The sequence below is a fragment of the Phascolarctos cinereus genome, unplaced genomic scaffold, assembly GCF_003287225.1.
Source record: "Phascolarctos cinereus isolate Bilbo 61053 unplaced genomic scaffold, phaCin_HiC Scaffold_2;HRSCAF=192, whole genome shotgun sequence".
In the NCBI taxonomy this organism is placed as follows: Eukaryota; Metazoa; Chordata; class Mammalia; order Diprotodontia; family Phascolarctidae; genus Phascolarctos; species Phascolarctos cinereus.
In genome coordinates this window covers 57,102,540-57,122,188 of record NW_027555625.1, presented here as the reverse complement: position 1 = coordinate 57,122,188, position 19,649 = coordinate 57,102,540, and the positions used below count along the sequence as shown (strand labels likewise).

Here is a 19,649-nt window from a genome sequence, read left to right as displayed (position 1 = left end):
TGGGGTTACCTGCTGCAGCAAGCCATGGATTCTGAGCCCCTCCCATCTCCCTTCAGACCCCAGCCCAGAAGGAAAGGAAGCCTTGCTCCCAGCCTGCAGCTCAAAAGACAAACCCAGTGAATTCTTTTTTTCCTTTTTTCTAAATGCCTCCTGAGTACTGGGGGCAGGCAGGAGGGCCCAGGACAGTGGCCAGGATGTATTTCCACAGGGTCTTCTTCCCTGTTTGCCTTGGATGTGATACCTGAGTAACCTGTTTGGTTTATGGCATTTCTCAAAAGACTTTATCCTTGCCATCCTGCTTAGCTCCTCAGGCATCTGCATCGTCTGAAAACAGAGCCACTTATAAATGGAAAGGCAGGCAGGTAATAAATGAACCTATCACCCACCACTCCCATCTTTCTCCTTCTGCTCCTTCACTCCAGGCCTGTTGGAAAACAGCCCACCCACCAGGGTATTCTGAACAGAAACCCCTTCTCCCTTTCCCAGTTCCATGTGTTTTCCAATAAGAATAATGCCAGCCTTGCAGGGTTATCTCAAGCTGCCCCAGCATCTCCCTTTTCTTTGGACCAAGCTAGGGGCAAGCTACTGGACTGGAGAGTGATAGGAACACTGGCTCTGCCTTTACTTCCCTTTGACCTTTGTCGAAGTTGGCATCCCTTCCCCCCAGCCCCACTAAAATGAGAATGGGGTTGGATTTGGAATTGGAACCTTGGGTTCAAATTTAGACTCTTGTTACTGCATGTGCCACTGTGGGCAGATCTCATCCCCTCTCTGAGTTGGAGACCCCAAGATTGATTATTTTTAATTAATTTCACCCCACTTAATTGAAATAGATTTTCTTTTCCTTCCAACAAAATCTTCCAACAAATACACAGTCAAGCAAAAACAAATTCTGTATTGGCCATGTCCAAAAAGTCTGTGTCTGATTTCTGTACCCAAGTCTACCACTTCCCCTCTAAGAAGTGGGTAGTGTACTTCATTATCAGCCCCCTAGGGCTGAAGACCCTAAGAATTTGAGTTAGAAGGAACCTTAATAGAACATTTTGCAGACAAAACAACCATCACCTGGTGGAGACCTAAGTGACATGTCTAAGGTGACACAGCTAATAATTACATACCTAATCCAGGATTGGAACTCAGATCTTTGGAGTCCAAATCTAGGTCTTTCCATTCTACCATGTTGGGCCCCTTTGATTTTAAAGCACTTTTTCTTCTACATTTTTATTTTTAGCTCCAAATTCTCTCCTTCCCTTTACCCTCTCTCCCACACATTGAGAAGACAAAAAATGGCAGACCCATTATACAAGTGAAGTCAAAAAAGCGGTTTGGACTACATGACCTTTTTCATCCATTCTAGCCCTAAAATATTCTACAAGTCAGTGGTTGCCCTCCTTTCAGGGATGGCCTAGCCTTCTGGAAGGGAAAGTCAAGGGCGTCTCCTCTTTTTTCCAGCCCACATCATATTCTTTGCTGCTATCCCATTTGGTCTTTCTTGACCTTTTCTGGGCCTTGAGATCATTATCCCATGAGCAAACCTTATGGAGGAGGTCAGAGGGCACACACAGGGTATGAGAGCAAGGGGGTCTGGGGCGTTGCAGGGGTGGCCCAGTGCTGTTCACAGAGAGGGAACAGATGTTCCTCATTAAAAATTCCAATCACTGGGTCCCATCTCTTTCAATTAATTATAGCCGATGTATCTTCTGGAGAGATTATGAAGTCTTGAGGAGCTATCAGCCGCTTGCTGAATGTTTGTTGTGGCCGTGTTTAGTAAATACACTTGACTGATGAAGGCGATTCTCCCAATGGCACAGCACCGCCTGGCACTGAGCTGCTTAAATCTTATCTGCTCCGTGTTCCAAGATGTCACTGTCTGGTGATATGAAGATGGATGGTCTGCCTGAAGAAGGGCGGCCTGTGCAGTAATGATGTGCTCCTTCCCTCTGCCAGCCAGCCCCCCCTCCTCCCTTCACTACCCAAGCATGTGTGAGCTCGCTCACACTCACTCACTCTCTCTCTCTCTCTCTCTCCCCCCTCTCTCTCCCCCCTCTCCTTCTCCCCCCTTCCCTCCCTCCCCCCTTCCTCTCTCTTACATCCCTCTCGTCTCCCCTCTTTTTTTCTCTCCCTCTATCTCTCCCCTCTCCTTCTCTTTCTTTCCTTCTCTCCCACACACCCCTGGAAATTTAAAATTGAGTCATCAAGAGGGGTCCCTGTATTCCAGGGAAGGCTGCCTTTTCCCTCTGAGAGCATGCCATTCATCTTCTGTGGAGTCCAGCGCAGCAGCCAGTGCCCATCTTCCCCTAGCTAGCTAGCTCTTCATCACCTAGACCTAGAAGAGCCTTGGGTGCATCTTCCTCTTTCTCCTCTCCTTGCCTGCCCATGGCACGCCCCCCCCCCACTGAGTTCCTTGGGACTCTTTAATGTCTATTTCAGACCTGGGTCCAGTAAACATCTAGCACTGTCAGAGCTGAAGGAAGTAGGTAGGTTAAATAGGACATGTTTTGTGGGCACTCGAGTTTTCCATGAGGCTGTTACTTTAAAAAAAAAAAGATAACACCTGGTTATGTTGCCCTATCCCAGTACCACCCTTACCCCAAGCTACCCGCCTCATAGACTACATACTGGAGCTGGAAGGAAAGTCCCTTAATGACCACCTAGTCCACACTCTAGTTTACTAATGCATCCTATCCTATGCACTGGCTAGGGTGGAATGCAAAAGAAGTATAAGCCATAGTCTCAGCCCATGTGGACTTCACAGACTAGCTGAGGAGATAGGATACCTAGGTGCATGCTTACATACATATAAAAAGTTAATTTGCAAAGTAATGATAACTAACATAGCATTAAAAGGTTTGCGATTTTTTGTTTTAAACAAAGAGCATCCCATTGATCCTCAAAACAACCCCCTGTGGAAGGTGCTTTTGTTATTCCCATATCACAGATGAGGAAACTGAGGCTGAGAGGTTAAATGATTTTGCCCAGGTCACCCAGTAAGCACCAGGCAGGATAAAACCCAAGGCTTCCTGACTCCAAGTCCAGAGTTCTCTCCACTGCTCCACCTAGCTGCCACAAGTTGGAAGGGATCCCTTCAGTCCATCATGGGAAACAAAACAAGCTCGTTATCTTCTCCTCCCTCCTTGGCCCTGCTCTTAGCTTCCCATAGCTTGTTGGCCAGGATGAGATCAGAGCTTCCATTTGGCTCAGGTCTCAAGACTCTTCTTCTGTTCAGTCTATCTAGAATTTCACAAACCTGTCTTTCCTTTCCTCTCCCTGAGTGGGTGACGGCAGAGGACCAGCCCTGCCCCTGAAGCCAGCCTTCCGCTGTTCCTGAGTGGCCTTCAGGCTCCAGAGAATCCAGATCTCTGGGTCCAGGTATCTACCTGGAGTCTTGACTGGGCAGCAGAAGCCTCAGCCACCAGTCAGCGACAAACTACCCAGTGAGCTGCCCCTAGCTTTGTCCCAGCGCCCAGAATCCCATCATGGTTTCCTCTCTCTCCTAACACTGTTAGTTGTAGTAGTAAAAACAGCTACTCACATGCCTGAAGTGCTTTGCAAACGTTACGTTGTTCGATCCAGCATCCCTGAGAGACAGGGCCAAGAGTATCACTGAGGTGCTGAAGTGAAGCGGGTTACCCTGTAGCACAGGAGTGAAATTCCAGAGCACCTGGAACCTGGTTCTCATGATCTCCAGATCCCAGGCTTTTCCCACTACACCGTTGTCTCTACAAGAGTTAAAAGTTGGGGCCCTAGAGTGAGGGGAAGGAAGAAAAGTGGAATTCAGCTACCTCTAGGTAGCCGAAAAAGTCCTGGGCCCAGATTAAAATCAGCTGAGACTCCAGGAGCTTGAGCACCTGCCCATCCAGGTACCAAGTATTTCTGTTTACCCATAGTGAGTGTTGGCAATGGGATGGGATGGTAGCGGTACTTTTCAGGCAAGAAAGGGATTGAATTTCATAGTGCAGCAGAATATTCACATGAACCTTCCCCAACGGTGTCTAGCTGCTGTTAGGAAGAAGGTTGAACACCTGTTTAGGTTACAGCCTAATAAATATTTTTCTAGAGTAGACCACTTAGAACAACTCTAGAACCCTACTACCAGGTAACCCCTTCCTTGATCCTAGGTGGAGGAGTTCTGCTTTCTTAGCCTTAGGGTGAATCTTTTTAGAGAAGAACAGCCAGTGAGAAGGGACTAAGGAAGAATCTTTTATTGTGCATTTCCTAAAATCCTTCTAATAATTAAGTCAACAGGTATGGTGCCTAGCACAAAACAGGTGTCCGTGCTCATTGACTTGACAGATATGTGAGTGAAGGCTTGAGAAGCAAACCAAACAGATGAGGACAGGGCATAGAAGGCCGATGGAAGGAAGGGCTTAAGTTTGGGTGTTTCTAGCTTTTCCCTTTTTGGGGGGGGGGGAGCTCGGCAGCGGGATTAAATGACTTGCCCAGGATCACACAGCTAGTGTTATGTGTCTGAGGCCAGATTTGAACTCAAGTCCTCCTGAATCCAGGACCAGAACTCTATCCACTGTGCCACCTAGCTGCCCTGAATTTGGGTGTTTCTGAAATGAGCCTCACACATTTTAGAAGGGACGTTGCCAAGCCAGAAAGCATCTAGGGAACACTGATGAAAATGGTTTGGAGATACAAAACTATTTCATATGACAGCCCATTCATAAAAGGTGTACTTTTACTGGGGGGTTATGATTCAGCTGTGTCCATGTTGGTTTGCCTGTAAGAGTCTGTCCCATCCCTATCAGGCAATCCTTAGTGTAGGAGGAAACAAATATCTCTAACTTCTAAAGCTTCTTCCTTCCAACAGCCCTATAAGATAGGTATTGCATCCTCATTTTGTGGAGGTGGCAACTAAAGGTCACTCAATGCCAGAGGATAGATCTAACACTCTTTCCACTGAAACATCCCCTATAGATATTGCTTTAAGTTAATATCAGATCTGGGTTGTGAAGATACTGAATCCTGCGAGTCATAGGAGCTGAATTCAAATTGTGGCTTATCATGGGTGAGGCAGGTAGTGAGTCCAAGGGTTCTTAAGCTAGGCTCTGGGAACCTCCTTGGAAAGATTTCTGGGAGTTGGAGAACTTGGCTGGGGAAAAAAAATGACATCATTGTCTTCACTAATCTCTTAACTGAAGTGGAGCCTGTCCGTCACTTATTGAGAAACCATACTGTGTTAAAAAGGGTCCGTGACACAAAAAACCAGATGTAGCCCAGCCCCCTTATTTTACAGGCCTCCGAGACCATCTGGTCCGACCCCTTATTTTACAAGAGAAGGAAACTGAGGCCAAAAAGAAGGCATAGATTTAGAATTGGAAGGGACCTTAAGAGGTCGTTTAGTACAACCCCAAATGAGGAAACAGACCTGGAAAAGAGAAAGGAGGTCAGCGGGTAGTAAACAGCAGAGACAGAATTTCAGTGCAAGGCAGACAGCGGATCCATCCTCTTAACAGGACACCAGGACGGTTCTAAAGAATCAGTCTAGACTGTACAACCCCTGTGTGTGCCAGCCCCACCTGCCCCCTACCCGTGTATGTAGAAACCCTGCCATCAGGTATTTATATGACTATTAAATACACTTCAGTAGGTGTCTTGGTTCCAGGTTCTCAGTCTCATAGCAGTTTTCTCTTTCTTAATATACTTTGGGTTGAATGGACCCAGGTCCCTAGGTCTCTGGTACCGTGAGTTCATAGCTTGTCTTCAACCTGGTGCTACTCAGTGAACCACACTGTCTCTTTTCCTCAGGGCCCCTGAGCCCCTGCATTTAATCTAGATGGTGACTCCCGGAAGTGGTGGAGGCCTTTGGTCCTTAAATCCCCGCCTGTTCTTCACCATTCTGAGTCCTTTGAAGTTGGTTTCTCTCTTTCCTGTTTCAGTCCAACCCTCTGCAGAATCTGCTGTTTCTGGCTGAGGCCTCTCTGGCAGCCAGGAGTGGAGGGGCTGGCTGCAGGGACCATGGGGTCCAGCCCTCCTCTCCCTCCTCTGTGTGTGTCTGTGTGTTAGAGTTACCAAATGAGCTGGATCAGCCAAGGCAGAGCAGCTGCTTTTGCAGCTGATACCAGGGCCACCCCAGGGACTGGCTGGTTGCAGACCGGCCTGTTCGACCCCAGTAGCAGTGCCAGCTTCCTGATGCCCCCTGTCTCTCTCTGTGTGGGCATCGGGACTGCCAGGATATCTGTAATGGCAACCAAGCAGCTGCTGTCACAGCTGATGCCTTGTGTCACTTTAGGGGCTGGCTGGGTTTGTATTGTGGAGGGCTCTTAAAGGCTTTTGGAGCAGGATATACGCCATGTTTCCTGACGTCGAGTTGAAAAGTTCATTTCCAGGAGCTGTGGGTACCCAGGGAGGCTTCAACCCTCTGGGTCTTGTTTCCGAAGTATATCCCTTTCCGTAATGCTTGTAGGACAGAGAGCATTACAATCCCAGCATGGAAATGACTGCTTTGGAAAGTTGCTTGATTGGGATGTGATTGTGTATATATGTGTGTGTGTGTGTGTGTGTGTGTGTGTGTGTGTGTGTGTGTGTGTGTGTGTGTGAGCGCTATAGTGTGATCACTTGTATTTGCTATTCATGCCCTGAATGGACATTATCACAAGAAAAGCCATTTTTGGACTGTGAGGTGCATTTGGGTTCTTAGGTTTCCTGAGGTTTGGATGTAAGGCTTCTCCAGAGAGGAGGCCTGGCAGTACACCCCTTGACCAGAGGATGCTGCTGAATGGCCTTCTCACCAGACCCATCTGGCTTCATTGTTTGTTCCAGGCCCCTTCCCCCTCTTCTGACTTGGCCCTGTTGTTTCTGTTTCGCAGCAAGAAGCAGGCTCTAGAAGTGGCAGCAGCAGAGACCGGCTGATCGTGGAGCCGCCCCTGGCTCAGGAGAAGGCAGCAGGGCCGGCCATCCCTTCCCACCTCCTGAGTTCTCCCTACCCCTTCAGCATCCCCCCCAGCTCTGTCGTTCAGGACTCCCGCTTCCCACCACTGAAGTGAGTGAACTGGCAGGTGATAGGGAAGAGATGGGGGCAGATCTCACTGGGACTGATTTTCCCTGGAAAATCTTTGGAACAGCCCCAGATGCTAAGGGCTTGGGACCAAGGCACTGTCCATTCTCTGTTCACTACACTCCCTGCCAGGGGTGAATGTGTCTGGAGTAGATTAAGGCGAGAGCCCTGGCAGATGGTCCCAAGCTTCCACCCCAGGAGGGGGCCCTGTTTGATCACAATCTGTGGTTGCTTTTCATTCACTTCCTTTTAAGAATCGCTCCCTTGCTGATTGACTTTGTCAGAGAACCTCCCATTCAGATGTTTGCAGCCAGAATTCCCCGGGTATCTGAGGTCCTTTGGTCTCAGCTCAGAAGTGGTAAGGACAGCCACATGTCAGTCACTTTACCCCGTGGCTCTCCTGGGGTACCCAGGGAGGCTGGTCTGGTCACCAAGGCCAAGGACAGGAGGGATAGCCCGAGGGGTGGCCCGCAGGACAGCTGTGACTCTGCCTTTACAGCAGCTGGTTCAGCTCCCAGCCCCAGGCCTCCTCCCTAAAGAGCAGTATCTCATTAGAGCTTCTTCCCTCCCGGCGATGAAAGAGCAGCAGCAGCCAGCCCTCCTGAGTGAACCAGAAGAGAGGAGAGCAGATAGGTTAATGAATTTCCTAGACTAGAAAAACAACTTTCTGCTAACCTCTGCTGCCCCTCTTGTCTCATCATCTCCCCAGCAGCCTCCAGCGCCCTGTACATCATGTGGTCCCCCCCAGCACCGTCACTGAGGACTATCTGCGGAGCTTCCGACCTTATCACACGACGGAAGATCTCCGCATGTCCTCACTGCCGCCCATTAGCCTCGATCCAGCCACTGCTGCTGCCTATTACCACCCCAGCTACCTGGCCCCTCATCCCTTCCCACACCCCGCCTTCAGGTAAGAAGATGGCAGCCAGGGAAGGTAGAGGAGAAGCCTCCTTTCCTGCTCCTCTTCACTCACTCATGGGCCAACCACGAATCTTTGTTGAGCGTTACTGATGTCGAAATCACCATGAGGCTGCCCAAAAATCTGGCTGGATTCTCCCCTTTATCCTGGTTCTCCAGGTGTTTTTGGTTTTGTTCTGTTTTCATGATGAGAGGACTTTTCCAGGATGGTCATAACCCAAAGCAGGATTTAAAACTAATCCTGTTTTAGCCATTGCTAGTGTCCCGGGGTAAATCTGGTATAGAAGCCTTACGTTTTAGGGACCTCTCAAGGTATCAGCAATAAGTAATAGGTAAGATTCCAATTTACTTACATCATTAGAAGGTAAGTTCCTGAAGGTCAGGGATTCTTGCTTACATGTTTATCCTAAGCACTTAGCACGGGACCTAGCATGCAGTAGATGTTTAATAAATACTTTCAGATCATAGGCAGTGAATTCGTTGAGAATCTCATCTCCATTCTAACCTGATGCCTATGTAAATTATACTATACTCTATACTATAAAGTATTGTGTAATTAGGATACTATACTATATACCATAAAGTAATAGGATTGCATCTTTGACCCCAGAGCTAAGGTGACTGTTAATCTGGGCCTTCTGTTTGGATCATTGTGCTTTGACGAAGATCACACACATATTGATTTGACTTTCTGTTTTCTGTAATGCATGGCTATTCAGTCAGAGGTCAGCTGTGTCCACCCTTTGAGCAGGAAGGTGGGAATGGTCAGTATAGTTGAAGGTACTCTCGGTTGCCCTTGACAGACCAGCTTTCCCAAATCTCAGGTCTGTAACTCAGACCTGTGGCTGGCCAAGGGTCTTATTTCTGTACTGGGTCGCTTCCACTGGAATCTGTGGCCCATATCTCAGTAGCCCAGAGGCAGTGTCCTCTGTCCTCAAGAGAATGAGCCCTCACCTCTTCCTGGGAGTTGACCCACCCAGCTTAGGTGGTACTTTTCTCATTTACTCTTTGACCTTAATAATATTAATGCCCTTTCCATATCATAACTTTTCCCTGGACACAGGAAACTTCTTTCCTAAACTGCCTTAAGAGTCCCTGAAACAGAAGCTCTTAACCTGGGGTGCATGGACCAGTTTTAGGTGGTCTTCCATGAACTTGAATAGAGGGGGGAAAGTTTACATATTTTCATTCACCTTTGGTGTCCCTTGTCATATTATAATTTATTTTCTGCATTATTCTAAGACTGGGTCCATAATCTTCCCCAGACTGCCAGAGGAGTCCATGATACAAATATAGATAAGAACCTTTGCTATAAACAAAAATCACTCTGGATATAAAATATATTTGTCTTCTCTGAAGTTCCCTGGTTATGGCTGCCCAAGATTGAGTCAAGGTCTCACCCCTGAGTGGTACCATCCATTGTGTGATGCTGACTCTGTTCTTTCCCCTCCCCAGGGTGGATGATTCCTACTGCCTTTCAGCGCTGCGGTCCCCCTTCTACCCGATCCCAACCCCCGGCTCGTTGCCTCCTTTACACCCGTCAGCTATGCACCTCCACCTGTCAGGGGTTAGGTACCCTGCGGAGCTCTCTCACTCATCCTCTCAGCACTGCAGACAGAGCGGATGTCAAGCCTCACTGCAGAGAGGTAAAGTCTGTTCTATTGTGGGAACGTCATTTTTGTGGGAAGAAGAGCATCACACGTAGAGCTGTGTCTGTATCTATCTCAGGACATCTTATACCAGGGCTTCTTAACCTGGGCTCCATTGATTTGATGTTTCTTTTTTTTTCTTTTCCTTTTTTTTTTTTTAGAAAATATTTGGCTAGGTGGATTTCTTTCTTTTTTTTAGATACTATTTCCCCCAAATTATATGTAAAGACAATTTTTAACATTCATTTTTAAATAGTTTTGAGTTCCAAGTTTTCTCCCTCCCTACCTCACATCCCCCTCCCGGAGATAAGCAATTTGATATGGGTTATACATGTATAATCATGTAAAACATATTTCCATATTAGTCCTGTTGTAGAAGAAAGCACAGACCAAAAGAAAAATGCGCGTGCGAAAGTGAAAAAAGTATGCTTAGATCTGCATTCAGACTCCTATCAGTTTTTTCTCTGGATGTGTATAGCATTTTTCATCATGAGTCCTTTGGAATTCTTAGATCATTATATTGTTAAGAATAGCTAAGTCATTCACAGTTGATCATTGTACAGTGTTGCTGTTACTATATACAGTGTTCTACTGGTTCTGCTCAGTTCATTTTGCATCAGTTTTCCAGGTCTTTCTGCAATCATTTCTTACAGCACAATATGCTAGGTGTATTTCAATATAGCTTGTTTCCTTTGTAAACCTATGGTTTTAAATTTTATTTTATGCTTTTAAAAACATTAGCCTGAGGACAGTTCCATAGCATTCACTAGACTGTTGAAGGGGACCGTGTTTTATATAGAAAGATCTTCGATCCATCATCATTGCGTGGGTCCTCATTCTGCCATGGTCAGTCCTACCCTCCCCAGGTCTCACCAATCCTAGGCAGGTCTTGTCCATGTTTTTCCATAAATCTTCCATTGAGAATTTGCTCAATGGCCCAGAGACCTTTTTCCAATTCTTTCACTGTCGTGTGAACGCTGTCTTTGGGTCAGGAATCACCTGAGTGTCTTTCCCATTCATCCATGATGTCCTTTGATACCAATTTAAATTTCTATATCATTTTCATAGAAATCCCAGTTTTACCAAATAGAAATTATTGATTCCAAAAGAGTGCTTGAATTATATATACGTACATGTCATACATACACATATACAGATATATACGTCTATTGCAAATTCACATACAGAGCTTCTTTTCATTAAGTTCTTGGGATAACTTGCCAATTTCTAGGTGGTGGTTTTTTTTCTGGAATACTCTGTTTTTATGGATGACCTTTGTGTCCACTTATTTTTTTTTCATCATTCCTCCTTTTCAGGTTACAGATGGATGAAGAGCTGAGACGGGAGAGGGAACGGGAGAGAGAACGAGAGAGGGAACGGGAAAAGGAGAGAGAACGAGAAGCTGATCGGGAGAGAGAGAAGGAGCGGGAAAGGGAGAGAGAACGGGAAAAAGAACTGGAAAGAGAGCGGGAGAAGGAGAGGGAGCGGGAAAGAGAAAAGGAACTGGAGAGACAACGTGAGCGAGCCCGAGAGAAGGAGCTGATGGTCAAGACCATGGAGAATCAGTTCCTGCCAGTGTCCGAGCTGCATGGGCTACGGGTCCTTCCAGGAGAGGATCGGGTGAAACCTCCAGAGCAACTCACACCAAACAGACCAGGTGACTATGGCCCCAAAGCCTTGGCCTGGCCTCCAGGTCGGCTCTGGGAGGTAGATGCATGGGCCATTGTGAAGGTAAATGGACTGTTTAGATGCCGCAGAATGGACTTGATTAGCTCTTGGCTGTGGAGGAATTTTAGAGATGACCCAAAGGCTCTTTTGGAGTCTGTGGTAGAATGCCTTTAGTCTAACCTTGTTGAGGTATAAACTCCTAGTGTAGAAATTCCTTCTATCGATACAGCGTAGCTACTGGTCTTGAGAGCTGCCTGGGGCCACTGAGAAGATCATCAGTTTGGTGTGGTTGGTTGTCCAAGGCAGGACTTTCCACCCCAGGTTTCCTTGTTTCCCAAGACTGCCTTTCCAGTCCCTATACCATACTGTCTCAATAAGGGTGGAATATACTACTTGTAAAATTCGCATGGCTAAAATTATTCCACTCGTATTCTCTTGTTTCTAGTCAACAGAATAGGCCCCTGGCAAAGGAAATCAAGTAAAATAACATCTTTGGTTAGTTAAAGGTGAAGTAGGGGGGAATGAGGAAGAGGAAGACTGAGCAAACTCAGGTGTCAGATCCTTAATACATTCCTGTGATGATTCTTCCTCCCCCTGCAGAGAAACTCAAGGAGCCTGCCCTGCAGACCCCCAAGGCTGTCCAGCACCCCTTACACCCGCCTCCTGCCTCCCATCACCCAGTGCCCAGCCTCATCTCCAACCATAGCATCTTCCCCCTGCCCGGGAGCAGTGCAGCCACGGCCCTGCTGATCCAGCGCACGAATGAGGAAGAGAAGTGGCTGGCTCGCCAAAGGAGACTTCGGCAAGAGAAGGAAGACCGGCAGTCCCAAGTGTCAGAGTTCCGACAGCAGGTCTTGGAGCAGCATCTTGACATCAGCCGCCCCCCAGCTCCAGCAGAGCCCGAACATAGGCCTGAGAACCCCAGGTACCACCTGCGGGCAGTGTTGGGAATGCCCAAGGCCAACATTCAGGCCCAGAGAATCTGGGGCAGGGGTGGGGGTGGGGGCTCCAAGCAAGGCTTTGTAACCTCTGACAGCTGCTCTGTTCATGTGGTCAAACTCTGGCCCTGCTTTTGAGGGATTCTCTAGATTGGACTTCTTAATCTGGGCTCCATGAACTTTTTTTTTTAAATAACTGTTTCAATATAATTGTATTCCCTCCTACCTATCCTTATGAGTTTAAAAACATGATTTTGAGAAAAACACGATTTCCACCAGACATCCGCAGAGGTTCATGAGACCAGAAAATTGAGAAGCCTTGCTCAGGAGGACACTGGGTATCCAACCATTTCCATCAGGGAGTATGATGGAACTGCCTGTCTACCACATAATTCACCACAGAGCCACCTGCCTGGTGCTGATTCCCGTCCTTCGGGGAGGGGGGGATTGATATTAATGTTGTACAGTTGTGTCTGACTTTTCATGACTCCTTTTGGAGTTTTCTTGACAAAAGTGCTGGAGTGGTTTGTCATTTCCTTCACCAGCTTATTTTACAAATGAGGAAACTGAGGCAAACGAGGTTAAGTGACTTGCCCGGGGTCACACAGCTAGTAAGTGTCTGAGGCCAGATTTGAACTCAGGGACATGGGTCTTCCTGACTCCATGCCTGGCACTCTATCCACTGTACCACCTGGCTACCCTTGATATTACTAGTTAGCATTTAAGTAGTACTTTACAAATGTTTTATTTAGCCCTTATAACAACCCTGTGAGGGAGGTGCTGTTATCTTACCACTTCACAGATGGGGGAAACTGAGGCTGAGAGTGACTTGTCTTGGGTCTTACAGCTAATCCTGTCTAAGGCAGGATTCGAACTCAGATCTTTGACTCCAACACCAGCACTGTATCCTAGTTAGTATTTTAGCCCTAAAGAGGAAGAGTACCTAAACTGTTGTCACCTGTTCCTAGGACTCTCCAGCTAGGTCTGGTATGGGGAAGGTGGAAACTTGAGTTGGGGGGGGTCCCTGATCTCAGTCAGCCTGAGCTACCATCCTCTCCCCTTCTACTGCTCTTAGGGAGTTCCTGGCAATTGATAATGAAGGCTCTCCACTCTGACTACTTTTAATAGGCTTCGTAATTCTCTGGCTTTAAGGAAGGTTCATAAAGTTTTCTGCCCAAAACAGCCCTGTGAGGGAGGCTAATGCTGTGATTATTAGCTTCTTTCTACTGAAAAGGAAACGGCCTCAAAGATATTAAGGGGGTCCCACGGGTCATAGGTGTCAGAGCTAGAGCACAATCCCCAGGTCAGGGGTCGGACTTCAGGTCTCTCAGATCTCCCTCGCCCCAGCACCAAACTGACTCTGTGATTCAGACTGCCACTTTCCAGTCCTCGACTTTTACCGAGAGCTAAATTTACAGCTTCCGTAGATGAGTGGGAACGCTGACCTTCCCTTTGGAAGCCTGGAGGTATAAAAGCTAGCGTCACATACACAGTAAAATGGCTGTGGAAGGGGAACACACTTGGCCATTAGGAGCCCCAGGCTCTGAGGTTTGCCTCTGCTCCCTCGCTGTATGTCACCTTGCATAAATCACTTCTTTCTAAGCCTCAGTTTCTTCATCTCAGAAAACGAGGGGGTGGAATGAGCTAATCTTTAAAGATTGATTCCATCTTGAAAATATTCTAAATCCAGCTGAAGGGGCCTCTGTATCTTTAAATCCAACCTGATTTTGTTATCTTCTCTCTCCACACCCCTCCTCCCCCCAGTCCCCCTTTTCTTCTTCCTTCAGCGTTTTGGCTCATTGACAGAGCCCTCTTTGCTCCGCTGCTGAGTGCTTAAACAGGGCTGTGCATCGAGGCAGCTCTGCCCTTGGATTCTATTGTTATTTTGGGGCAGCAAGGGGATTAGTTAAAGTAATCAGGTATAATAGGAAACGGATTTCAGGCCTACCCAACAATAGCAGATCCTCCCTCCAGCCTTCCACTCTTGTGGAATTATTTCATTCTCTCCCTCTGACGGCCCCTGAAAAGCTCAAAGGTCGAGGTCACCTCTGCTCTATGCACTGGAGAGATGAGGGCCTGGGCAGAGGTGGGGAGGGGAGACTGGTGCCTAGCCTGGACCCTCTAGTTAGTTCCATGTTTCTTTCATCCCGCATCCCCTCCCAGAGATGGAAGCTTACGTAAGACTCTCCCATATAGAAACCTGTAACTCATCTGTTTATGAAGGAGCCCTTTGGCCTTTGGAGATGACTCATACTTGGAGGATTGAGATATCAGCCTCGTTAATATCCATCCTTTTGGAGGAAACCTGTAGGCTGTCTTTGTCTCTCAACTGGGCTTTCCTTCTCCTCACCCCCTCCACCCCTCCTTAAAAGATCCATTAAAGCTTCTCAGCCAGCCACCTATTCTGTTAATGGAAGCCCATTGATAGGGCATTGCCGGTCTAAGATACGAAGGCCTCTCCAGCTGGACCAGTGCGTGAGGAAAGGGTGGTCCATGGGAGGGGGGAAGGAGGAGGAAAAAGGGGTGCCACTCCTAAACCTTGTGTGGTTCCCTTGGCATCTTGGATTCCGAGGTCAGCAGTGATCTGAACTCGATGTTCTGACATGTGGAGGGCTTGTTCTCTGAGCCGGAAAACTGTTAAATGCTTGGCGCTGGTGCATGAAATATTTATTCTGCTAACGGGTTTTTATTCCTTGGCCGTTTACTGAAGAACAAACAGTTTCACGGTATCGTTCCCTTTTGTACTTGGGTGATCTAGGAGCTAGGTTTTATGTTTGTCTTTTTAACCCCAAGTCAGCCCAGTATTAAGGGCAGGAGGTGGCTTTTGTGTTTGCCTCAAGGGCAGTCCCCCATCTTTGCCAAACGTCTGGGCATTGGCTGCCATACTGGTCTTTCCAGAACCTGCAGGGGAGGGAGATGAGGGTTACCCCCTTTCCTGCCTGTCTAATGATGTCCTGGGCACAGATTGCCCTCACAACATGGAGATGAGGATCCAGACATACCTTACTTCATACAACAGCCTTGCCCCTAGAGGAGGGGAGTAAAACTCCAAAGTCTGTGAATTAAGTCATTTCCAAATGACTTAATTAGGGGGGAGCTGGCTATTGAAAGGATTCCTGTGGCAGATCATCTTGTAAATTGCAGAATCTTTTATTGATGAAAGAGCTTCCTCCCTTCCTGATTTCTCTTTTGTGTGTGTTGTAATTCTCCTACTTTGCCTTTGCTTAACACTGAAAACAAACCTGTGGTAAGTAGATACTCCACCTGACCTCGGGTCAAGCTATCCTAACCTAGTAACCTATAGTCCAAAGAACAGGCCAAGTAACCAAGGGCCTTTGAAGGACATTTGAGGCAGCCTGGTACAGAAGTCCTCAGCTGGGGTGGGTCCTGGCTTGGGCACACGGCGGGTTGTTTGTTAGAATGGGATGAGATAATGTATGTAAAACATTTCTAAGGGATCTGCATAAAAACATTCCCCTGTGACCAGTGGCTTTGTGAGGCTAATGCTGTTTTCCCAGCACCCACTGGGTGTCAGCGTAGCTAAAGACATATCCCATCCTAGGTACCTTTAACCCAGTAGACCCTGGGGTTCTGAATGGTAGTTGAATCCTCATCTCCTTCTCAAATGCTCTCTTCAGACCAACAGTTTATAAGTGGGACATTCAGCTGCCAATAGGAGAAGACAAAAATGAGTAATTATTGTTGTTTCCTCATAAGACCATAGAATTAAAGATAGAAGGATCCTAGAGGTCATGTCATCCAGCTCTATAATTTTATAGATGAGGAAATTGAGACCCACAGAGGTTAAGTGACCCAGGGCCTCATTAGGTAATAAAGGGTCCAGGCAAGATTTGAACCCAGGTCCTGTGACTTTTCTTTTCTCTGTACTACATGACCCTGTTATGATGAGATGCCACCTGTCTTCGACAGCCCTCAGAGGACTTCACAAACGTTTCTCAGAACAAGTGAGGAAATAGATGGTTTTACATTTTTATTTTGAGAAAGAAGAGGCCTCACTGGGGAGATTGCCTGTCCACAGATCAAAGGCCTACAAATTTGCACTCAGAAAGCATCCTAACAATCCTTTGAAGTGCAGGTATTATCCCCAGTGTAGATAGGAAAGCCAAGGCTGTAAATGGAGAAGTGACTTCTCCAAGGTTTCACTGTCAGGACTGAAGCCCACATCCTCTGATACCAGGTTCTGGGCTCTCTCAACAAGGCCCCGCTTCCTTTCTTGAGATATAGTTGGGAATGGAATCATGTTGAGAAACTGGTGTGGGTTAATGGAAAGAGCTCAGTCCATACTGGGAATTGGGAATCACTGGCCTCAGCTACATGATCTTAGCTAAGTCACTTCTTTCTTCTGGACTTCTTCTCTCCTGTGTGAAAATAGGAAACTGGAGTTAGGTGATCTTCAAAGTTTCCGTCAACTCCAAAACTCTGGATATTGGCTCAAATTGTCAGGTGTTTTAGCAAACATCCGCCTGAGCTCCCATGAACAGCCCAGGGAGGTAGGGTAGGCATGTAGGTGACGGTCAGGGTGTGTTTGATTTCTGCTCACACGGTACTTATATTTCTTACGGGTCACTCTGTTCTCTCCCCAGACCGGGACCAAATCGACATGAGCCAAGCAACCGAGACCAGCCACAGCACTTTGGAGGGCCCCCGCCCCTCATCTCCCCCAAACCTCAGCACCATCCCATGCCAACCTCACTCTGGAATCCAGTAACCTTGATGGAAAACACCCTAGAACCACGAAGGGTACAAGAAAACCATTCTCTCCATACCCACTCAGCTCCGTTTGAGCCCAGCCGACAAGCCATCCCCTTGGTTAAGGTAGAACGAGTTTTCTGCCCTGAGAAGCTTGAAGAGGGGACTAGGAAGAGGGAGGCAAGCCTGGACAAATACCACCCACTCAGGGAGGCTGGGCCCTTGGAACACAGTGGGTATGCTCACGGGCCCTTCTTGGCTGAACTGGAGAAGTCCACTCAGACCATCCTCAGCCAGCAGAGAGCAGCTCTCCCCCAGCCTGGACAGTTCCCTGACGTGAGCCTGCCCCCAAAGCCCAGCTCTCCATATCGGCCCCAGCTCCCCAGAGGTCCTGACCCCATGTATGTTTACGATGAGTTCTTACAGCAGCATCGGAAGCTGGTCAGCAAACTGGACCTGGAGGAGCGCAGGCGGCGGGAAGCCCAGGAGAAAGGTCAGTTCCCTTTGTAGCCCCTTTCACCTCTGATTCTGGATCCAGAGCCGGAAATAGGGGCTCTTGTTGCCCCAGATCAGCCTGTTGAAAGACAGATAATTGGACAAGGGGGTGGGGGATGGAGGGGAAACCACGTAGGGTTTTAATAAGCCCCAAGTAGGGAGTTCACGTGGCTTCTCTGTAGCTGATTGACACCTCTGAATAGACAGACCCATGGAACCTTTCTGGCCCATCCTCTATGCAGATTGTGTTGAAAGCCAAATCAAAGCCTATCTGTAAATCCTGTTCTGCAGACATGCACAATTAATAAATGATGAACTGAGGCTAATAAGATGGTTTTAAATATTAATAGTCCTACATAATAGGAGGATACAACCACCAGGGGGAGGGCCCTTCGAGCAGTGGGGGCTCTGGGCCACCATGACAAACGGCAGAAGCCCTGCAGTGGCGATATCCTTCATTCCTAAAGCCCACCTGGCTCCCCCTCCCATCCGACTGTCGCCACAGGGCTCATTCCCTATGTTGCCTTCAGCTCCTTCTGTAGGGTTGGGGCCGTCTTGGCTGCTGTCTCTGTTCCCCCCAAAGAGCCAAGAGGAACAGTGAGCGGGAAGGAGCCAAGGGCTGGAGCCTCGGGGCCTTCAGGATACGCTCTGCTGGGAGCTGGCTGGGTGCACCTGCACAGCTGGTCTGACCAGAAGGAAGCAGGCCCCAGAATTCTGCTGTCTCAGCCAGCTTGTCGCTGTCATCATCACAGGGAGCTTGGTGTTCACTGCTCTCAAATGAGGAGAGCGCCAGGGGAGGGAGTGTTAGCACTAGAGTGGGAGTCACTGGACCTTGTTTGAATCCAAGTTGTGAGACTTGTTAACCTCAGAGATGTTAAGCAGATCTAGTCAAGTCAGCTAGCTTTTATTAAACACATACAACACACCAGGCATTGTGCTGAGTGCTAGGAACGATCCCTGTCTTCTAGAAGTTTACAGCTAAAAAGAAAATGAAAAGAGGGTGGTGTGGGGTGAGGGAGACTACAAAAGGTGTTCGTGGTGGGGGCATGGTAAAGGAAGTCCAGGGGAAAGCCCTCAAAGGACAGGAAGTGGCCCACCTGCTCCTTTCCCTCTTCAAGTAGAGGTTCTGGGAGGAGTCATCCAATCACAAGTCGAGCCACAGGGGTGGAGGGTTCTGAGCTTCCAGGAGAAAGAGGTTTCTGAAGAAGTCAGGAATAGAGTAGGCATTGGGTCACAGATTTAGAGCTGGGGACCTCAGGTTACCTAGTTGAACTCAGTTTATAGACCTCCGAGAAGGAGACACTGAAGGCAGTGTCTTCCTTGCAATGATCTGAAGGGTCACTTCCTGTTGTAAATCATGGGATCCTTTAGTAGACCTTTGTTTTGTTTCTAAACCACTGAGTTATTCTTTTAGACTACTTTAAAGAAGTAGAGGAGGTTCTGAGTTTGGAAGAAAGCTGTTTGGGCTGGGCTGGGTTAAGGGATGTTAGGGAGCAAGAGGAAAGAGAAATAGATGACAAGAGCTTGAAAGGACCGGGCAGTCCTCTGGTTGGCTTTGAATGCCAGGGTGAGGGATTTGGACATGGTGCTTGGAGGGGCCCCAGAGCTCCCCAGGTATTAATCTTCTTACCCTTTTTTGTGCCATAGACACTGTTGTCAGTCTGGTAGAATAGCCTGTGGCCCCCTGTAAATCATGGCTTTAAATGCATGGAAGACAGTCATTGAAATGTAGTTATCAAGTTTCTGGTTTTGTGTTTTTAACAAAACAAGTTCCCAGACCCCAGGTTAAGCACCCCTACTCTTCATGAAATATGTGACATGCCTAGAAAATATAGTATACATTATTCAAGTACCAACTAAGACATCTCAATGAGATGGCCATGAGGACTGAATTCTGCCCCTGCTACTGAGCTGAATGGCCTTGGGCAAGTCACTGTCTTTAATGGGTTCAGTTTCCTCCTGTAAAATGAGGGGATTGAATAGTCACTTATGGTCCCTTCCAGTTCTGACCTTTTGCAGTTCCATAGTTAGAGAATATAATTCCCGGTACACTGGGCACTCTGGATGTGAATCTTACAGTCATAACCTAGAGACCAGAAAAGTGCCTGCCCAATAACTGTGAGTCAATTAGTGCGTCTGATTTCTCAATTCAGAGGCAACAAGAGTTCCTAACACACACACACACACACACACACACACACACACACACACACACACACACACACACACACACACACACACACGTACGTGTGTTTGTTCCTGATGTCC

General features: G+C 47.7%; 1 protein-coding gene across 1 annotated transcript in view; it reads left to right on the top strand.

Moving 5' to 3' along the window:
• Positions 1-19,649, top strand: part of GSE1 (Gse1 coiled-coil protein) — an 804,746-nt gene that overhangs the window by 767,482 nt on the left and 17,615 nt on the right. Inside the window, 7 exon segments of the mRNA XM_020989231.2 lie at positions 6,816-6,988; positions 7,716-7,913; positions 9,377-9,516; positions 9,519-9,567; positions 10,887-11,227; positions 11,839-12,163; positions 16,781-17,379. Coding sequence (XP_020844890.1) covers positions 6,816-6,988; positions 7,716-7,913; positions 9,377-9,516; positions 9,519-9,567; positions 10,887-11,227; positions 11,839-12,163; positions 16,781-17,379 — 1,825 coding nt within the window.